This window comes from Helianthus annuus, chromosome 15 (assembly GCF_002127325.2).
Source record: "Helianthus annuus cultivar XRQ/B chromosome 15, HanXRQr2.0-SUNRISE, whole genome shotgun sequence".
NCBI classification, from domain to species: Eukaryota; Viridiplantae; Streptophyta; class Magnoliopsida; order Asterales; family Asteraceae; genus Helianthus; species Helianthus annuus.
The window spans coordinates 104,164,286-104,185,703 of record NC_035447.2 but is presented as its reverse complement, the minus strand read 5'-3'; the positions used below and the strand labels follow the sequence as shown (position 1 = coordinate 104,185,703).

The 21,418-nt window shown below is 36.5% G+C and overlaps 2 protein-coding genes, 1 long non-coding RNA gene and 1 pseudogene across 12 annotated transcripts; 2 read left to right on the top strand and 2 right to left on the bottom strand.

The window, feature by feature from the left end:
- Positions 1–10,304: 10,304 nt before the first annotated feature.
- LOC110912053 lies at positions 10,305–16,374 on the bottom strand. The gene is made up of 6 exons (XM_035984400.1): positions 16,321–16,374; positions 15,970–16,106; positions 15,718–15,798; positions 15,574–15,651; positions 15,150–15,229; positions 10,305–10,507 (listed from the first exon to the last, which is right to left on the bottom strand). Exons 1-6 carry the CDS (start codon positions 16,372–16,374, stop codon positions 10,320–10,322), a joined length of 618 nt encoding a protein of 205 aa, XP_035840293.1. The 3' UTR covers positions 10,305–10,319.
- On the top strand, positions 11,209–13,195 carry LOC110912054 (ubiquitin carboxyl-terminal hydrolase 14-like). 10 transcript variants are annotated; one of them, XM_035984746.1, is made up of 5 exons: positions 11,209–11,546; positions 11,889–12,229; positions 12,334–12,392; positions 12,937–12,981; positions 13,088–13,194. In XM_035984746.1, the coding sequence occupies exons 2-5, from the start codon at positions 12,103–12,105 to the stop codon at positions 13,094–13,096; spliced, it is 240 nt and encodes a 79-aa protein (XP_035840639.1). In that variant the 5' UTR covers positions 11,209–11,546; positions 11,889–12,102; the 3' UTR covers positions 13,097–13,194. The 10 variants fall into 10 exon arrangements, 1 of the variants encoding a protein (XP_035840639.1); XR_004882416.1 differs by having other exon boundaries at positions 12,329–12,392; positions 12,937–13,195; XR_004882418.1 differs by lacking the exon at positions 12,334–12,392.
- Positions 13,286–14,727, top strand: LOC118487650. The gene is made up of 3 exons (XR_004882421.1): positions 13,286–13,373; positions 13,516–13,630; positions 14,141–14,727. It is a non-coding gene; the product is annotated as an uncharacterized LOC118487650 (long non-coding RNA).
- Positions 16,375–18,143: 1,769 nt separating the features above from the next.
- Positions 18,144–19,501, bottom strand: LOC118487505 (annotated as a pseudogene).
- Between the last annotated feature and the right edge of the window lie 1,917 nt (positions 19,502–21,418).

The following is a 21,418-nucleotide window of genomic DNA, read 5'->3' as shown; positions in this document are numbered from 1 at the left end:
TTCGACGTTGACGCTTTTAACCCCTCAAGTACGGTTTTGGCCATAACTTTCTCATACGATAACGAAACTTCATGAAATTTTTACCACATATTCTAGTGAGTATATTTTAGCATTACAAAGCTTCGGGTCTGCCAAAAGTTCACTCAGAGGTATAAATTCAACATGTTGACACTTTTAGCCCCTGCAGTTTGTAATTCCTCACTTTCGTGCATTTTCCGCTTCGTATGATCCATGATCCATCCGTTTAGGGTTATAAACATTATGTAGGGTTATCATAGAGTCTATTTATCCATTGTTGACACTTTGGACCCTTACGTTCCATAGTTTTCACTGTTTGCCAACTTTAGTCCCCCTAAAGTATATTTTCACATACCGGAAGTCTATGACACGTGTCCATGCATTATTGGGCGTAAATTTTCGAGGTGTTACATCCTCACCCCCTTAAAAGAAATCTCGACCTCGAGATTTACTGATACAAATGAGGGTATTTCTCTTTCATCGTGGATTCCACTTCCCACGTATATTCGGGACCTCTACGGGCATCCCATTTGACCTTAACAATAGGCACATGCTTCCCTCGAAGCTTCTTCGCCTGTCGATCCTCGATCGACAATGGTTTTTCCACGAACTTCAAACTCTCATCTATGTGTATATCTGTATGCGGTATAACCAGTGATTTATCAGCGAAACACTTCTTCAGATTACAGGTGTGGAACACCTTATGAATTGCGCTAAGTTCTTCAGGCAAGTTTAACTTATAAGCAACTGACCCGACATGTTCGACAGTCTCGAAAGATCCTTTGTATCTTGGGCTTAGCTTGCCTTTCTTACCAAATCGCATCACCCCCTTCCAGGGCGATACCTTAAGTAACACTTTATCGCCTACTTCGAAGTGAAAATCTTTGCGTCTTGGATCCGCATTCGATACAGGTTTATTATTATATCACAAGTCTTCCAACCGTTATGTGATAGTGCTTCTTGACTTATTGGCGAAACATATCCTTTAACCCTTAGGGTGTAATACATTGCGAGCTCCACTAAGCTCCTTAAATAGGCTTTAGCTCATAAGTTATATGACCTATGATACATTCGATTCCTTCGAATGATTTTTATATATAATCAGAGCTTAACTAGCCTGATACTTATTAATTTGGCACACCCTTCCAGAGTGATGTCTTTGATGGACCTTATTTCTTAACAAGGACTTAGGAGGGTTGCTATTTTCATAAATCTTTGATTTTTCTGCCAAAACTGGAAATCTTACAGATGATCATGGATTTGCCCAATCTTATTCGTTGTTTCCAAGGCAACTATCAGACCGGATGATTGGACGTACCAATCTTCTATTTAACCATAGATAGTCAACATTCCATCTAAGCAAGGTCTCCAAAGGAGCAGCCTTGATACTTATACATCAATTATTATAGAAAAGCTTATCTTAAATGTGAAATGATTATTCCAACCATTACTTTAAAACTAATCTTAAGGGATAGTTAATCCTTCAGACAGTCGAATAAATCGACGATCCTGGGCGGCTGATGGAAATTCTTAATTGTTGCCTATTTTGGGTTGCGGTATTTCATGCATAAGCAAAATGAACCGTCTTTCTTAATTAACGATACCGATTTCTTTAGGATATCGAGTCAGGCTATATGAATCCTTTATTTTAAAACTTACTTAATTGGGGATTCGAATTATCCAATGATGGTACTAGCCGACTTGGGGATTCATAAAGATACAACCTTAAATGGGGTATAGAAATCTTAATTCTACCTGCCTCTCAGGAGGTAAACAGGGAAGTCAAGATACAATGAGGTTACAGAGATTTTCCGAATCTCAGACTCCAGTTCATCCATCATTGCTCGAGTCATATAAATGACACATTTATGTTATAAGTCCACGAATTTCCTTAATCGGGAACATTTGCATGAAAACTTCCATTCTGGATATCTTCTTTGAATACCATTAGTTGACTTTAGTACCATATGACCATCAGGATATCTTTGTGGTCCCATGCATTAAACCTCCATACTGATCAGGCATGGAAGCAATCTATGGAACATGTTAAGATACACAAATCCCCATATGGTGCTTTTATCATACCATCTGGTATTCGTAATCGATTGAGATCAAGGAGATATCAACTGTATATGCCGACGCACCTCCTTTATAGAGAAGGTACTTCAAAATTTTACGGCTGAAGGTTTCTGATGAGAACAGGAGAAATGGTTCTTACGATCTTGCTTGTAAGTTTTACCTTACACTTAATATCTGAAGTTATTACGGGATATTTCCTAAAAGTTTGCTAAGCTTATGGTTTTATGAGAAACTTATCAGATCCTGAACCCAAACGAAATTTTTTTATACTAAAAATCACAATAGGGGATTTATCTAATATCTTTATTAATGCGAACTGCCTCTAATCATTTATCAGGAGGGTTAAACGCCTCTATTCTTAATCCTTTTATACTCAGCTGCAGAATCTTTAACAATTTCGGGGCAGTCTTAGCTTTGACTGGTTATTTCTAAATCTATATAACACGAGTAGCTGAGGTGGATCCATAATGGATTCATAGTAAGCAGGCTTTGAAACCTTAATGTGCCCTCTTATTGTTGATGCTAAATCATGATATATATATATATATATATATATATATATATATAGTGCATTATGCTTAAATTCTAGGTTAACCGAATAAGAGCACTATTTCAACCAATGAATCAATGTTTGCAACCTACTGCCGATAGTTTATAGCTCTTATGGGGGTCGGAAAATTCTTATTCCATCCTTTCCACTTTGCAAAGTGGAAACCAAGTTTTTCTAATAAGGTCCTTAAAATTTGGACCATCCCATACTGTATAAGGGGACTCCATTAGTGTCCTCACAAATCAAGGGTATTACCACCGAATGATTGGGACGCACACCTTACCGCGTGCTCTCCAGCATAACCACTGTTATACCTAATGGTTTCTACTTCTTTCAACAATTCCTTGCAATCAATGGCCCCTTTTACTCATTGAAGTCTCTGGACTTCCCCGAGACGAAGTACTTTTAAGTACATCCAAAAGAATGGGCTCCTTGCCATTTATGGTTTTACTGAGTTCATTCTTCGCATTTGAAGCGCGAATAAAGTTCTTCTCATGAGCAGCGACATGTGTTTTAGAGCAAACAGCAAACAATATTCAGCTCCTCGATCCTTTTCATGGCTCTTCTCCCAGCCTTTCCAATGGCTGCGTTAATTACCGATTTGGAGGTTAACTCCATTGATATTGAGGTTTACTCTCGATGCACCGATAACATTTGTCGCATCTCTAGCATTGCGACTGTTGTTTGCCTTATACGAGTTTTTCCTACTCGCAACTTTGGTATTGAATACCAGATTCAACAAGTGCTCAGGCAGTCCTTACCATAAGTCTTCCTTGAATTGCCAAGGGCTTAACATAAAAATTTTGTTAACTACTTGCTTCTCATTACCTCGACTATAGATTTGGTTACAGGATTACCAATCCATTACTATTATTATATCGAGTCCCTTATATTGCGGAAACAAAGACAGAGGATAAGAATGGTTCCTAACGGATATATCCATATGATATTGCTGAACAGTTTCTGGGGTACCATTGGCCGATCCTACTTTATGCTTAACGCTTAGAGTTTTCAACAGGCAGATTTAAAGATTTATAAAATCCATTGTCTACGAAAGACTTATCTGAACCTCAATTAAGTAATACTCTAGTATGCGCGTTATTGATAAAGGAATTACCTGATGCGATATTGGCATCCTGATTAGCTTCTTGAGCATCCATTTGAGAGTTTCCAGCGTTGTTCTTCTTAGTCTCCCCAGGCTTCTTGGTTTTATTCGGGCAGTTAGTTTTGATGTGCCCTATTTCTTTGCAACCATAGCAGGTTGCGTCTCCCAACTTCGGACAATCCAAGGTCTTATGCTCCTTGGTCTTGCAGATTCCACAGGATAAAGGTCGGGATTTAAATCTGCATTTCCCGAGGTGGTCTTTCTTACAGGTTTTGCATTTGGCTTTTTATCTAACTGCCGGTTGTCTTTTGAGTCCTTGCATTCATGGGTCTCGGGATTCACCTCTTTACAGATGACACATCCCTTGGTCTGCTCATAGAAACACTTTCCAAAGTGCTTCTTCCCGCAGGTTTTACACTCGGGTTTTGCCTCCCTTGGCTTGAACTGGCTATAGTTTGAACTGGCCTTACCCTTTTTACAGCCCTTACTCGGGGTGTCATCGGACTTTCGCTTGTGTTCCTTCAATGCACGGTCCACAGCGTTGTTTACAGCCATATCTATCATAGCCTGTAACTCGGTGCCCGTTAAATTCAGTCTTGCATCATCATTCTGATTAACTGGATGATTGGGAGTTTCAGAGGGGTCGGCCATGATGATGCTTCGAAGGCTACAAACCAAGAAGTAATAGCTTACTTAATTATAGGGAATTGTCGAACTTGATAATTTAAATAGCCATGGTGCAAACAAACCATATAGGCCAATAGATAGTATTAAGTTTATGTGATCATGTTTTGCCTAGGTTTTTAAATAAACCATCTTTGGCGTTTAAATGGAATAAGATCCTTTATACTTGCTAGACAGGGGACATAAGTCACGACTGTCAATGTCATAGTGACATCTTATATAGCACAACGGTTTGTTCCATAGGACTTTTCGATGGAACAGATGCCTTGTCACTAGGGAAATTTTAAAACATAATCAATGATTCCTTTGGATCGGAAATTTTCATAATTCATTGTCTTGACAAGAAGTTTATGAAATAAAACTATCGTTTTCATGTATGCATCCTTGCCCGCAGGTATACATCCCAGGTGGATGTTTAGATGTGTATATCATGTTCGACGTTTATTAGCCATGATTCCTATTGATCATATAGGCTAATTAAGGGGTTTGGAAGTTCCTAATATAAAGGTGACAATCGCGATTTTATCGCATTACTGTTGTCGGGAGTGTTAACACGTTTTCAAGTGTTTAACAAGGATCTGAATCTCTTTAAACAGGTCTTACCATCTTAGCCAGGTCTCTAACGACATTCAAGCTAGGTTATACCCTTTGAGACTCTTTTAATATTTATACTGGCAGGAAAAGAAGGATATCTATTTTATTCAGGATTTTCATTATAATTATCCTAAATTATTTAAAATATAACTATGGCACAAAAAGCCTAGTCACATAGACAAGTTTAATTTATAACCAGGATTTCCACAGAATCGAGGTATTTGGGTCTGAGTTACAGTTCATTACCCTTCTTGACAGTGAGTTGCAGACTTCTACTGTCTCTTAGTCCCAGAGGACGTTATTTATTACCCGTAGGCACTTCATCCTTGATGGATGGCTATTTTACTTACAGGGAATTTTTAAATAAATCCCAATTTTCAAATTCATTACCCGTAGGCACTTCATCCTTAATGGATGGCTATTTTACTTGCAGGGAATTTTTAAATAAATCCCAATTTTCAAATTCATTACCCGTAGGCACTTCATCCTTAATGGATGGCTATTTTACTTGCAGGGAATTTTAAATAAATCCCAATTTTCAAATTCGGCCTGTGTGATTTATACTGCATCACAATTTGCCCAGCATGTTAACATACTTTCAGATGTTAACCAAACTTTTGGAATCTTTTGGACAGGTTCTACCATCTTGGCCATGTCTATAATAACTCGTGGCTAGGCTTTACCCCGAAGATTCTCTTTTAATATTAAACGCAGAACAATCCTAAGTTGAGATGTTAATGAAGATCTGAATCTAAATTGAGGAACTGCCATCTTGGTCGGGTCTTAATATGACACGAGGCTAGGTCTTGTCCTTTTAGATTTTGCCATTTTATAATAATGGTAGATCTTGCAAAAGGATTGTTACTTTAATTTATTTCATATATTATATGCTTATATATTGAATAAATGAAATTTTGATAAAGCATTCTAATGATTATAAAAATACTGAGTTGCCCTAAAAGGGACTTAAAAGGAATGATGTTGTCCTCAAAGGGACCAAAAGATAAATATCGTTATAAAGACTTTTAAGGAAACGATCTTCAGTAAAAGGAGTTTCTTCTTCCTCTTATTTCTGAATGCTTTCTCCTTGGATGTTTGTTTTATTTTAGCCGCGGTACGAAGTTCAGCATCTCGGGGCTCCGGGTGTGGAGATCTCCTATTACAGCTCCTTCGCTTGGCGACGTATCCAATATATAAAATGATTGGAAGCAATACATTCCAGATTAGAATCGGGTGTATTCATATGTTAAGTCTAGACTCAAGTATGTGCAATTGTGTCACTGAGATTAAACACATTAGGATAGTGTTTAATTCACTCAGCGTTGGCTCTGATACCAACCTGTCACACCCCCGATTCTCCACGTGTCACCGGTGGGCCCGGTGTGGGGTATGGTGACGTAGTTGGCATCATCATAGACAAACAACACAATATAATAATGCACAGCAGAAGCAGAATAGATTCATTTCAACTTTAAATACAATGTAATAATAAATATCACGAGTAGTTGAAACGGATCCACAGGCGGATCAAATAAAATAAGATAATTGTTCAACAGGTATTGTCGTCCGAGCTTGCGAGACTATTGTGGACGCTCTAGGAGACAGCCAGCCTAGTACGTGTAGTACCTGCACTTAACCTTTTGGGAAAATACGTCAGTTTACACTGGTAAATACAAATTAACTAACTCATTTTGAAAATGATTGAAAATTTATTTAAATGCACATGGCATAAAACATTTTTATAACTTGGGATAATTATGCAGTATAAACTTGTGAACGAATTACATGCTACTCGTACGTTTGGTAGCCCGGGATCTTCTGTCCGGGTTAAAGATTAATAGACACACCACTTTAAAGAGTTATACACGACGGGTGTACGCCTACACCCCGTTCTCTGGTCGTGGCCATCTCGTAAGATAATGCTAAGGATATCCGGGACACGGTCAATAACCCCCCAAATGCTTAAAGTAAAACAAGACTATTTAAACGAGCCGATCAAATTATTCCAACTGGACACCCAAGGGTGCAGGATTTGTACGCTCTATCAAGCGGTATTCTATATACCGTACCCCAAGCCCGTATAGGGAAAATAAGTCAAAATGTATTTACCTGAGCTAAATATAAATTCAATCTCAGCCGTATACCACCAAGCAAGTACAGATAGCTTTTACTGGGTCTCCTATTCTGGAACAGAGGTTTATAATAACCTATTAGATTCCTAACGGGTCTTTATTTAAGCCTAAGCTTAGACCGGTTAGTTTTAAGGATGATACGGTACAAGCGCACGATTAAGCGAAAGACCGGATAGAATGTGTTTTAGACCCGACAAGTTTGAATACTTGTATAATATGGGTATACTAAATACATTCTGGATTTTGAGACAAAAATGATAACGTTTGACCCGTTTCGGTCAATTTACGCAAACTAGTTACGTAAACCGAACCGAGCGCTAAAGAGCGTTACGGGTAGGCAAAAGAGTCATATGCAAGTTCCCTGAGATAATATGCTTTAAATATAATATAATATCAGCAAGTTATGTTCTATTATGCCCCGAATAGATTTAAACCCAATTTATGCCTCATAAGGGCATTTCGGTCATTTAAAGGATTATAAAAGAGTTAGATTGGAAATCTGAGTTACAGGTCTGATTTATATAGTGAATATACTTAATTTGACATATTATATCAGTAGGGTATGACCCGTATACAAAACTTATCATTTAAAATCAAACTATGCACCATAGGGGTATTTTAGTAATTTCACAAGGGCTAAAAATGTCAAGACTGGAAATCTGGGTTCATAAACTTAGACTTACTGTTATTATATGAAAATATGCTAAATACATCAGTAGGTATGAATCTTATATGTTTAATATGAGTATAACGCTTACCACGCGCTAAAAACGCTTAAAATGCGATTTAGAGCCGTTTCCGGGTTTTTAAAAGAAAGCTGAGATTTTTATATTTCCCGAATGCTCAAAATAATTTATTTAACAAATAAAATCAGTAGAAAAAGGTTTGGGGTCAAAAGGATTTATAAAACTCATTTTATGGCTTAAACGGTCAAAACCGGCCTTAACCGAATCGACTTAGCGACCTATGATACGATCAGCCAAAAATTAAATAAAAATCATCAAAAATCCCAAAATATTATATAACATCAGTGGGTAAAAAGTTTTATATCAGAAAGTGGCCTTAAATAGGTTATACGCTAAATGCGCCGTTTATTTAACATAAAGATATAGTTTTACGATATCGGCCATAACTCAAAATCTGGACCACCAACTGATCTCAAATTTTCGGTGCAAGTTTATAAATTAGTAATAAAGATTTCTACTCTTTCACTTTTCCAAAAATCACGTTTTATATCAAAAAGGGCAAAATAGTCAACTTTTAAGCATAATCGGAAGCATGCATATGAATCGGTTAAACATAGACTCAAGTTGCAAAAATTCCAGAGAGTTACACTTAAACAAAATTTGTCAAAAATAAACTCCAATACAGATCTCAAACATGCATGCATGGATCCGAATCGAGAGTCAACGAAAAAGTCGTTTTATAAGACTTTCGGTTCCGATCCGAGTTTATACTAAAGATTGTCGAGTTGATCATGATAAAACATATTCTTATATTCATTATAAAGTTATTTTTGATGATCAAACTGATTGCATGTCATCTACATTACCATTTATGCTATATTTCACAAAAACGATTTCTGTTGACTTTTTAAGAACAACTTTGACTCGACAAATAGCATGCTTAGAGTGGGAATCAGAGAATACCCTTTTGAGGGTTTGTTTCCCACATAAATACCAACTTATAAGTGGTTTCAATTTGAGAAACGACAGAGCCAAACTCGTTTAATCGAAAAGTCAAACTATATGAACAACGGTTTGACTTTTGGCTACTAATCAAAGCTAGAACGAATTAGAGAATGATATGAATGCTTACAAAGGTCCTAATGCAGCCTAAATAACACTTGGAAGTTGCCTTGTCGATCAGATTGCTCCTGGAATGCTTTGTGAGTTCTTGCAAGTTTGTGATGTTCTTGTTACTAACACAAGACCCCCAAAATGTGAAGCTTTGATCAGATTAAATGGGGAATTCAGGAGTTATGAGAGGTCTCCAGGTGTCCCAACATGCATGTCCTTTGATTGGTGCAAATGGGAGGTGCTCTTAGCTGTTATCAACTCAAAAATTAGACCAAAATGCAAAAATTCGCGAATTTCAGTCACTGGCAGGGGCATGCGGCCCGCTTAAGGCAGCCCAGGCGGGCCGCCTGGGGTCTGCAGGCCCAAACATGTTTCATTTGTTGCAGTTTTGGTCCCTGTCCTTTGCTCGCGAGGTTTTGGCTATTTATTTTGACTCGTAAACCCTCAAACTTGGTTTTTAAGAACCTTGGGACATTTACCAACATGGTAATGTCCTCGGTTAACTTTGCGCTCACCCGAAAAGCCATGAAATTCGACGTTGACGCTTTTAACCCCTCAAGTACGGTTTTGGCCATAACTTTCTCATACGATAACAAAACTTCATGAAAATTTTACCACATATTCTAGTGAGTATATTTTAGCATTATAAAGCTCCGGGTCTGCCAAAAGTTCACTCAGAGGTATAAATTCAACATGTTGACACTTTTAGCCCCTGCAGTTTGTAATTCCTCACTTTCGTGCATTTTCCGCTTCGTATGATCCATGATCCATCCGTTTAGGGTTATAAACATTATGTAGGGTTATCATAGAGTCTATTTATCCATTGTTGACACTTTGGACCCTTACGTTCCATATTTTTCACTGTTTGCCAACTTTTGTCCCCCTAAAGTATATTTTCACATACCGGAAGTCTATGACACGTGTCCATGCATTATTGGGCGTAAATTTTCGAGGTGTTACAACGGCTTAACGTACATCACGTACGACAGGTAATTACGCACGTTCATTTTAAAATCACGCATGTTATAACTCAAAAATCCAAAATCATGCATGTTGAAAAACAATAATCATCGCATATTGAAAATATTAATCACGCATGTTATAGAACAAATCACGCACGTTGTTGTACGTGAAGTACGTTAAGCCGTAATGTACGATATACTTTTTCAATATATGTATTGAAAAATGACAGTAATGAACATGGAATAAAATTACACATTTCATGGTGGTATTGGCTTTATATTGACACAGCTTAATATGGGTGAAACATATAAATTGAAAGCACCTAAGCACTAAATGATGCTAATTTCCTATTAACTAAACAGGTAATAGCACATATGAGTTAATATTTATGCATATTAGCCATAATCACAAGAATCACAGACCCCCTCTGCCCGTATCGCGAACCAGATCACCCGTAACGAACTCGGGTACAAAATCAAACCAAGCGCCACGGGTTCGCGATCCGGACCGGAAAAAACAGGCCGTACGCGGTTTTCATTAAATTCGTTACAAATCATTATCTCTCTGCCATCAACAACTCTTCCTGAAAATCTATTATATATAATAAACATAAAGATTTGGGCTGATGTGGCATTAGATTAGAGCTTCTTAGATTCATTTTTGGCGGGAAAACCAATGGGTCAAAAATTTTTATAATGGGTTATCAGGGATCCAGATTTTGACCCGACTATATATTGCTTCTAAAATTCTAAAATCCTTTGTTCTTTCATTCTACGACACTGAAGAATTCCTTTTCTCTGTCGCCACTCTCAAAACCCTAGCGCCGCATACTCATATTCTTCTACTTCTTCAAAAATCAATGGTGATTTCGGACATTAAACACGGATCTCACATCTTCAAGTATGATTTTCTCATTTTCAATTGTTCATCATCCATTCAAAGCCCAATACGTCACTTTCCTCCATCGCCCTTTCTTCAAATATCAAACAGTAAGTCTTCTAATCTTCATCTTCAAAACCTAATATCTTCATCTTCTACATCCTTTAACCCTAATATTTGCTTTTTTATTAGTTTGCTTTTCGATCTTCTCTTTCAAAACATGAATTTCTCAATCTCTCCTCAGTCGTTTTCTCTAATTCCATTTAGTAGCATTTCAAATCCAAAACAAATTTTGAATCAACACACACAATAATGAAGTTGAAGAACGGTGATGAGTGTATTGGGCGTGTAAAGGACAAAGAATTGTCTTCTTCTCTTCACGATGCCTCTGATTGGGTAATCCCTCTCCGTTTCTTCTTAAATTCGATGTTTTTTTTTTTGTTACTAGGTAGTTTAATTTGATGAATTTTTGATTTAGGGGTTCTTATTATGATTAGAAATTGTTAGGGTTTCTATAGTTTCAAATTTATAGCAGTTGTGAAGATTCTTGTGTATTTGTAATGCTTAGTTAATTTGCTAGAATTCAGTAAAGATCACCAAGTGTTCGATGAAATGATCGAATGAACAAGACATCAATCACATGGTTTTAGAGTACTTGCTCAGCATTGGTGCTTCGATCATTGAAGGCTCTAACAATGAAGATGAAGACATTGATTTCGTTGACGATGACGATAATTCGGAAGGTTATTTTCTTCGTTTTTTTTTTCAGTTGTTGGATATGAAGCATGGGGAATTTTTTTTATACAAGTTTTTGATATTCATCATAAATGGAACCAGCTGGTCAGTGTTCTTTTATACACTAATGAATTCAAAAATCATATAATAGATTTACAAAGCTCCTATCAGGTTTAGTTATGAAGTTATAATCAGTTCATCTAAGTTGACAGAATCGTTAATTGAGTTCAATTTTGTGTTGTTGTTGTAAATTCGCTAGGATTGTTGACACTTTTAGTTCATCACTTGAAATGATTTTAATTTCCTTTTGTGTGTTGTCTACAAAAGGTTAATTGATATTTTCGTAACAGGTAAGGTTGGTAGTTGATGCAATTTTAATTGCGGAGGCAGGAGGGTGCTGAACGTAAGGAGCAAATTGCATCATGGACAGCTGATAAAAAGCAAGTTAGTCAACATGCATTGACTTTAAAACAGATAGATAACGGTGTCAGAATTCCTCCATCTGGATGGAAATGTGCCAAGTGTGACAAAACTAAGAATCTATGGTTGAATTTAACTGATGGAATGATTCTTTGTGGTCGGAAACTTTGGTATGGCAGTGGTGGTAATAACCATGCTATTGAACATTATGAAACTCATTATCCGCTTGCTGTTAAGCTTGGAACAATAACTTCTGATCCGGAAGGAGCAGGTAATGTCATCATGCCCATTGGTGATTGTACATCACATATGATTAGTGCAAGCGTTATATGTTTTTTCAAATATAATTTTGAGTTCTATATTATGACAGCTCAGATGTTTTTTCTTATCCGGAGGATGATAGTGTGACTGATCCTCTTCTGGCTGAGCATTTGGTCTGTTGTTGGTAATCACTATGGTTATTGGTTTGATAGCAGGGTGCAATGGCATAGTTGTCGATAACGGACGACAGCGACAAGCTACCAATACGCTATTTAGCAATAGCGATGAAATAGGGGGTGTTATTTTATGTTTAGCGATACACTATAAGAAAATTTTAGAAATATTTTATAGGAATATTTTATCAAAATACGCTGTATATTTCATCTGAATACGCAGTTTATATTAAGTAGTTCTATTAAAACAGGAAAAAGGCCTAAAATAGTAAAATCCCGTTATTCATATTAAAGCCCAAAAATAAGTCCCGGAAATCCCGCTATATTCACGCTATGGAGTCGCTAATCAACAGATTGCGAGATATGTGCGATACGCTATGTAGTGCGCTATAGCGAACGCTATCTTTGCTATTGACATCTATGTGCTATGGTTGATCAATTTAAAACTGTGATTGGTTTATGAGTTGCATTTGGCTATCGTTCTCGAATAAGTGTTCCATTTTAGGCTACATTAAAGTTGATTATGTTATCATTGGTGTTTTAGGGCAAAGTGCATGACAATGTGACGAACTATACACAAATTGTCATTGTATGTAATGAGTTAAATTCCATTTTTACTAGCTTTGAGTCACATTACCGAAGTAACATCCTTTTCAATTGTCACTGAATACTTAAACTTACTTTTTAACATGTAGATATGGTGAGATTGTTGATGTGAACCTGGTTAGAGATAAAGGCACAAGAAAATCGGAAGGCTTTGCTTTTGTTGCATATGAGGACCAGAGAAGTACAATTCTTGCTGTCAGTTAGTCTCTTTGTCTATCTAATTTTGGATTTTGTATAAATTATCATAGCTGGTAACCAAATGTGTGGTTAACAACCTATGATTTTTTATTTGAATCATTCAGTTGGAGTTCTTAGCAGAAGATGAAATGATCGAGATAGTTCCAAACCTAAGAATAAAGCCTCAGTTTGATTTGTGTAATTTTCTATCCCTTATTCTTTACGATTTTACATTATGACTTTATTTAGTAACTTTTTTTATATAATTACAAATTTTTACTCACAATTTTGATGTATTGTTAAAATTAGTTCCATCTTATGATTTTTTTATATATGGCAGGGTGACTTTGGTCCGTTTCAGCCACAAATACCTACTCAAGTCCCAATATGGTTGGCTGTGGCTTTGAAAAAGAGAGGGAAATGCACTATTCGCCCTCCAGATTGGATGTCTGTTGGTGAAATTTCACTCTCTTATATTTAAACACCACACACTCAGGCCATATGATGAAGTCAAAAGTCAAGATAAAGGAACCAACTTTTTATGGAAAAAATGCCAAAGATTTTCTAAAACAGCCTATAACATTTACAACTATGGAAAAAGCATTTTAAACAGCTAAAGCAGATATTTGTTAGTTTATCTGAACGTTTGTTTTATCAATCATTCAATTGGAGTTGGTCATTTACTTGGTTTTAAAAAGGGCGAAGCGCACAAAAGCGAGGAAGTCTAAAATCGAAGGGCAAAAGCGTCGGGCTTCTCATACATGAGGCGCAAGGCGATTTTATATATATATTCTATAGGTTTCTAGGAACATTTACCCAGTATTTAGACACATAAGCTTTATATATGTTTGTTAAATTTAATGATCTAGAAAGATGTACTTGTTCGAACCGTTACTCCATCAGAGATAAAACATAAGGCTGACTTTACTCTATATTAATGAATCCTTTTCAGGTGGAAAAGTGAGGTGGAAAAGTGGGGTCTGGTAGAAGACAGTTAGGCTACTCGGTATGGTTGATGGAGGATGGGCCTCCACGTCAGAGCCACGTAGGATGGGTGTGAGGATGGGACAAATAGGATGGACCTAAGGAAATGGGGGATAGGCCTAAAACATATATGTATATGTTGTATGTATATGTGTATGTGAGAAGAAGATGATGTGAATTTTGTCCTTTAGCTCCCGTCCCAATCGTCCCACTCCTGACGTTTCGGACGACGCCGAGCCACCCGGGACGGTGTTTGGGGGCGTCGCCGGGCCTGGACGACCCCCGCACCGAGTGCCCTTACGATCTTGATGTTGCATACCTTAGTGCTAATATAATTTGCTACGGTTTTCCTTGGTCTCAAAAAAGGTTTTGAAGTGGTGTGTAGAATTACCATTTCGCCTTTGGCTATCAGTGTTGTTTTGCCATTATCATTCATTCATAGATGTTAAAGTTAAACCTAAGGATCGAGTAATAAGAGGCACACTCATTATTTGTTGCCCTTTTATAGCCTCATTTGTAAGTTCAATGTTTATAGTAATGCTTCGCAAAAGTAGAATTTGTTATCGTATTATTTTTTTATGGGTGGAATTTAAAAGATCCCCGCGTGTTATTAAAATGGCTAATTGGTGGGAAAAGAGATGCGACGTTGAACCACAAAGTAATACGTGATACGTGTCCCAAGTTATTTTATAATAGACTAGAGGGTATAGATATATAGATAGGTAGGTGACATAGATTTCTTCGTTATTTTCCCTAATATGTTTTTAGGGTTCTTACATGAAGTCATACGTTTTGTATTATAGCCAAAGCACTAATTTGTCATACATTTTGTATGATTTTAAGTTTGTATTAATCATAAATAATAATTATATTAGAAATTTTCTCGAGCCCGGGAAGCAATCCCGGGTGATAACCTAGTAACACATAAACATAAACGGCTTTGAATCACAATGCAAATTGTAAAAATTATTAAAAAAATACAGTACTCACCGTCAAGCTTGTCCACTGCCTTCTGAGTCTCATCTGCATACTTATACCTAACAAAAGCAAACCCCCGAGAATCTCCAGTCCTTCAAGCACAAAAAGTATAACATACACGGTATCACTTCCATTCTAATAGAACTGAAAACACCAGTTATATCGAAAAACAAAAACGAGCCCTTAGAAAACATTAATTCTTTCATTTCAAAAGCAAATTAGCATAAGATGTAACACAGGTTACCGTTTAAAATTCTTATTTTTGCTCTCTAAGACAAACTTCCTCGCTAAGAGAAAATACACACACACACACACACATATATATATATATATATAAAGGTCTCATGTATAGGAGATAAACTTACAAGAAACACAACATCGACGCAGATATAACAATTCAACAAATGAAATTAAATGAAATCGGGAAAAACAATACCTGCGATCTCTGGGGATGAATACATCAACAACCTTTCCGTACTTATAAAAAAGGGGAAACAAATCATCAGCAGTTGACCTGTAAAAGACGAAATCGGTTACACAAATTGGAGATTTTATTTTACAAAGGAAATTGTGAACATACGGAAGGTGATGTTGAGAACGAGTAGCGAATAGGTGTCTGTGATGTCCGGTGGGCCTGCTCTTCCAAAGTGCGACATGATTACTGTCGTTCAGGCGGGCGATTTTAGGGTTTCAAGAATTAAACAAAAATCAGCAAAAAAACCTAAACTCAATTTTCCAAATAAAGGCGTGAATCTAAAAGGGGATCAAAGATTGATATCAACAAAACCTAAAAATAAAGAACTGAAACAATTTTGCCCTAATCTGTGCATACCTTGTTTGACCGAGAGGAGTAAGCAGCAGCGCTGGTCGCCAGCGAATCAGCGGGGGGATTTTCCGGTCGGGGCAACAGGTCTGCGATGGGATTTTCCGGCCGGGGCAACAGGTCTGCGATGGAATGTCCAGTTTACTCTAGATAAAGATGTAAAATGGGTGACAATAAGTACCTTTAATCGACGGATATCAAAATAAGTAGAATCTGTAGAGAAAAATAAAGAGGAAGATGTTTGGAATTCCTAATTGAATGTCTGAGATAATCAGGGGATGGGGGGTTTGATTCAGAGGGGGGTCGATCAGGTTTCTTTCTTGAGGGCAGAGAAGGAAAGAATTGTGAGTGGGTGAGTACGTAGTGAAGGAACGTCGCTTCATCCAGATCCATTGTAACCACCACCGTCGCCATAAAGAAAGAAATGAAGAGGCAGCATTTAGGGCATGTTTGGCTAAGCTTTTTGAAATACCTTATTGACTTATTGGGTTTTGGAAAAGTTATAAGCTCTAAAATAATGTTTGGCAATGAGGGTGTATGTGAGGGGAAAAAGCCAACAAGTCAATAAGTCACTTCATACTGACTTTTCCAAAAAGCTAATAAGTCAATAAGTTGTTTCAAAAAGCTTAGCCAAACATGCACTTAATCCCACTACAAAATCCCAATTTTAACCCTATGGCGTCTTAAAAATAAAGCCAAATCCCTATTATATTGGCTTGCACTCCTTGTAAATATTGCTTAATAACTTGTACTTGTAGTAAAATTACAATTTGATACATCACTTCTCCCTTTTAATATATTATAGATATAGTATGATAGATTAGGTTGAACAGGATCCTTCACCTCATAATAGCCGCCAATTCTTTCTAGTTTTGAAGCCCAATTGTGTATTACAAAAACCCCAAGTGGGCCTGGCCCCTCTTGCTTCCTTTTCGTCTCCTCTTGTCTGCAGCTAGCCAATTCTTGTTCGATGTGTATACTGTATATTACAATTCTAATTGTTCCCTTGTTGGGCTTACCTCACAAAAATCAGCAGCCCAAAAACTAAAATAGTTGAGGAGGTCAAACTCTAAATCTCGGTCAAAATATACAATTGCTTGGTCAGTATATCACTTTTTGAGAATGGAATTAATATCAACTTTTAGCATATTGCAAGAATAGTCCCTCAAGTTACAATAATTATTTTTAAACAAACCTTCAACTTTAATCAATTTGATCATCCAACTTATAAATAGAGATAGTGGCCTTGGCCCACTCACAGAAAATAGCTGTAAATTTCCTTCAGTCACTCTGCCCAACTGGCTGGTTATTTCCATATTACTCTTTTCCGCTCCATTTGCACCAGAACCTGGCCCAACACAAAATAATGTAATATAGTACTAATAACTAAATAAAACAAATAAAAACTATACAATAATTATACACTTTACACGAGACAAATATGTATATTTTACCCCACATCAGTATACAAGATTATTTTATATAATTGTCCCAAGTTATAAAAGAATATTTGTGCCTTGTGCATCTAAACCAATTTTCATAAATGTTTTCAAAAGAGTCGGTTAATTGTATTTACCGGTGTAAGATGACGTATTTTCAAAAGACTAAGTGACAGGTACTACACGTACTAGGTTGGGAGCTTCTGGGCGTTAAATAGAGGATCTTGCAAGTCTGTAATGTCTTATGTCTATTGAACATGTTATGTATTTGATTTAGATCCGCATGTGGATCCTTTCTTACAACCGTTTGTATATTCTTTTATTCGTACTTTACACTTTCGGTTTCTAATAGTAATTTCTACCAAGACTTCCGCTGTGCTATAAACTGTGTATATTTGTCTATGATGATATCAACTACGTCACGATACTCCCTACCAGGCACACCGGTTTTGTGGTTAAAATATCGGGGTGTGACACCTATGTACTTGCCGACATTTTTATGCTGACTTTCTTTTCACATATGTTTCAGGTGCCATTGTTTGATGATCATGATGCAAAACATAAGATTGGACGCGGGCCTTAGTGACATAAACCATGAAAGGCATTATATTTAAACTTTGTTTCTATTTAATCTAAGACAATGTAACATATTTAATTCAATAAAACGAAACTTCAAATCCATGTGTTGTGAAATAATTTATCCTGTGACGTGACTCCCCGATGTTTTCGCCGCGGTTTGTTGTTTTACGCGGTCGGGGTGTTACAGTTGTGAAGAGTTGTTGCCACTTGCAATGCTTCTTTCAAAGTGACCGGTTCCAAAGGTACTGAATCATCATCAACCGGATTTTGAACGGTATCCACCATAATTTCTTCTATGCTTTGAACCTCATAACATTTATTATTTTCACATGGATAATCCAACAACTCATTCACATCCATTTTGTGCCGATAATGCATTCATGTAATCATGTTCTCAAGCTCACGAATGTCTTCTCTAGAATTTACATCGTTTAAAGCATTTGAGCCGATTGGATTAGCCGAACGAATTTTACAGCGTCGAAAGCAATTTCTATGAACTTTTGTTTCACATTTCTCCAAGCCGAGACGGCCAAATTTATGGCATCTAAAACATTAATCTTTTCTGGGGAAGAAATGTCCAACTTATAACCTTACAAAATCTTACGATAAAACCTTTTACGGCAGTGCATTTTAAAGGCTTTAATTATCCCAGCATCATATGGTTGAATTTTTGAAGTCATGTTTGACGGTAGAAAAAACAACTCTATATTTTGCAACCCTTGAATATTAGAATGGGCTAGACAATTATCCACTACCAAGAGAATTTTTCGACCGTGCATTTAATCATCTAGCCAACGAACATATTCTTCAAAAAGCAACCCAGTCATCCATGCTCTTTTGTTGGCACGATATTCACAATCTAGGCTATTTATGTTGACATTCTTAAAACAACGTGGCTTTGCTACTTACCAAGCATCCATAGAGGATTTTTTTCTGAGCCATCCTCATTGCAACAGATAACAATTGTAAGTCTTTCCTTGTCATGTTTCCTACCTTCAAGTTGTTTTGTTGCAAGTGAATGGTCAGCTTGTAACCTGTAAAATAAACCAGTTTCATCCATGTTAAAAACATCTTTCATTGGAAATTGATTAATTTTTTCCCTTATAGACTCCAATTTATTCTCCATGTCATGTGTGTCGACTGAGCAACTTTCTCCGATCGGCAATACTATTTGATACCATGCCTTAACTTAAATTTCTCAAGCCAGCCCTGTGAATGTTTATGCTCAGAAGAATCTTGTGGATACAAAAGCTTCAACACCTCAACCGCTATCTCTATGATTAGCTATCCTTTTATATTCACATGCTCTTAATGTTGGAGAAACCATTCATAAACAGCTTTCTCCATGTCCGGATGCTTGGCTGCTTTGTGACGCTTGTTCCTTGACTAACGTTCAAATCGAAACTTTTGTCAACCCACTGCACCAAATCTTGTTGAGTACATTCTTGGTGATCTCTCTTATACTCGCGTAATAGTTTTCGTTGTTGATTGGTCATCGTTGATTTTTTTAACACCTTTGCCATAGTTGATGTGATTTTAAAATTTATTATTACACATTTTATAATGATCAATCTAAATCTATGTACATTGAACTTGACAAGTTCATTAATGTGTGAATGTACATGGGAATTTTGAAGGTCCTTGTTTCTGTTTTATTCAAATAGGTAAAGTAAACGAAAATGGAAATTTTGAAGGTCGATGCATTAATTTGAGAGTTGCTCACGAATATAAGCCAACTCTTTAAATTAATAATTTATTAATTTATCAATATAATAATATCTCGTTAAATTAAAAAAATACACTGGTTCAAATATTATTAATTTATAGAGGTTTTACTGTATATGGTAAAAAAGGGAGGTTGGATGTGAATGTTCTTAGGTTCTTTAGGTATGAATTGTAATTTTATGTATTACAATAACTAGGTTTATCACCGTCGCCGTGTTGCGGCGAACTTCTTTTATTATTTAGTCTGTGTTTATATGTGTTTTGAAATCACTACGAGCGCGTTGCGCACGTAACCGTTGACAAGATAAAAAGAAAATGTAGAAAAAACACTAAATGATAACCGAAAGAAAATCAATAAATAAGTTGTATGGTAATGATGTTGTTCGTATGAAATCTGTGGTCAAAAATAAGCAAACGGTACTAGGTACCGGTACCGAATTTCCCGAACCGAAAGATGTTAAGTACCAATTCGGTACCGACTTTTGGCGTTCTTGGTACCGATTTTTACCTTCATATACCGGTACCGTAACCGGTATTTTCGGTACCAGTATCGATTTGGTATCGGTTAGCACCGAGCTCATCCATGCCCTTGAAACTAAAAAAAAAATCATTAAAAGTTGAAGAAAATCTACGGCACCCGTGATCAAGGTTGAGCAAATGGTACCGGGTAGCAGTACCGAAATTCCTGAACTAAAAGATTTTCAATATCAATTCGGTACGGACTTTTGGCGTTTTCTATAACAGGCTGATGCTGGTTTTTACCTTCTTGTACCGATACCAAACAGAATCGTACATGTATTTTATTATAATATTAAAAGTAGTATTCATTAATATTAATATTAATATTAATAATAATAATAATAATAATAATAATAATAATAATACATAAGAAGAACTGTTCATTCAGTTCTTCTATTATCATATATGAATGAATTATAATACTAACTTAAACTGTTAAATCATTTTTCATGTTCTGTAGATTCTTAGAAGTCTTGTTATAAATTCTGTATATTTTATAAAATGTTTATAGTCTCATCTAATTTTTAAATCCAATCCACACCAGGGGGCGGATCTATATGGTGGTGAATGGTAGCCTGGGATTGTCAAATGGTATGAATAAACAAACGAACACAAAAAATAGCGGCAAAACAAGCGACAAAACTCTATTATTTACCCAAACCAAAAAACTCCCCCCAATACCCTTGATCTTACAATTTGTAAGATCTGATAACAAATACATAATAACGATCACCGATACAAACAATCTACAATCTGATGATCAGAGACAGTAATCACACACGATCACTAGATCTATCAAAGATCTAACAACTGTAATTGCAATACAAAAGGATACAAAATGAAGAACAAGAAAAAGAACTAATCTTCCGGACGACTTGAAGAGACGCTGATGTACGGTAACTACGAACAATCAAGCAGCTTCAAAATAACCTTGAAGAAGATCAACTTTAGTAGATTAACTGATACATGAACACATCACACAAGAGAAAGCACAAACGAATTTGGGGGAGACTGTGAATACGCGAACAAGAGGTGTGTAGAACATCTGAAACCCTAGCCACCAAAGAGCCTTTTATAACCTGCAAATATATATTTACACATTGCACCCACAAGAAACTGTACAAACGATCGGACCCCCTGAGAACTTTCACATAACACCTTGCACTTAAACAAAAAACAGATTCCACCCAAATTAT

What these genes read in the sequence shown, in the direction of transcription:
- LOC110912054 (XM_035984746.1), top strand. Translation starts at nt 12,103, where the DNA reads ATGATTCTTTGTGGTCGGAAACTTTGGTATGGCAGTGGTGGTAATAAC. An exon ending in TTCTGATCCGGAAGGAGCAG is followed by an intron (nt 12,230 to 12,333) that starts GTAATGTCATCA and finishes ATGACAGCTCAG; the next exon opens with ATGTTTTTTCTTATCCGGAG. An exon ending in CTCTTCTGGCTGAGCATTTG is followed by an intron (nt 12,393 to 12,936) that starts GTCTGTTGTTGG and finishes TTGGTGTTTTAG; the next exon opens with GGCAAAGTGCATGACAATGT.
- LOC110912053 (XM_035984400.1), bottom strand. Translation starts at nt 16,374, where the DNA reads ATGGCGACGGTGGTGGTTACAATGGATCTGGATGAAGCGACGTTCCTT. An exon ending in AAGCGACGTTCCTTCACTAC is followed by an intron (nt 16,107 to 16,320) that starts GTACTCACCCAC and finishes ATCTTTATCTAG; the next exon opens with AGTAAACTGGACATTCCATC. An exon ending in TTCATCCCCAGAGATCGCAG is followed by an intron (nt 15,230 to 15,573) that starts GTATTGTTTTTC and finishes TTGTGCTTGAAG; the next exon opens with GACTGGAGATTCTCGGGGGT.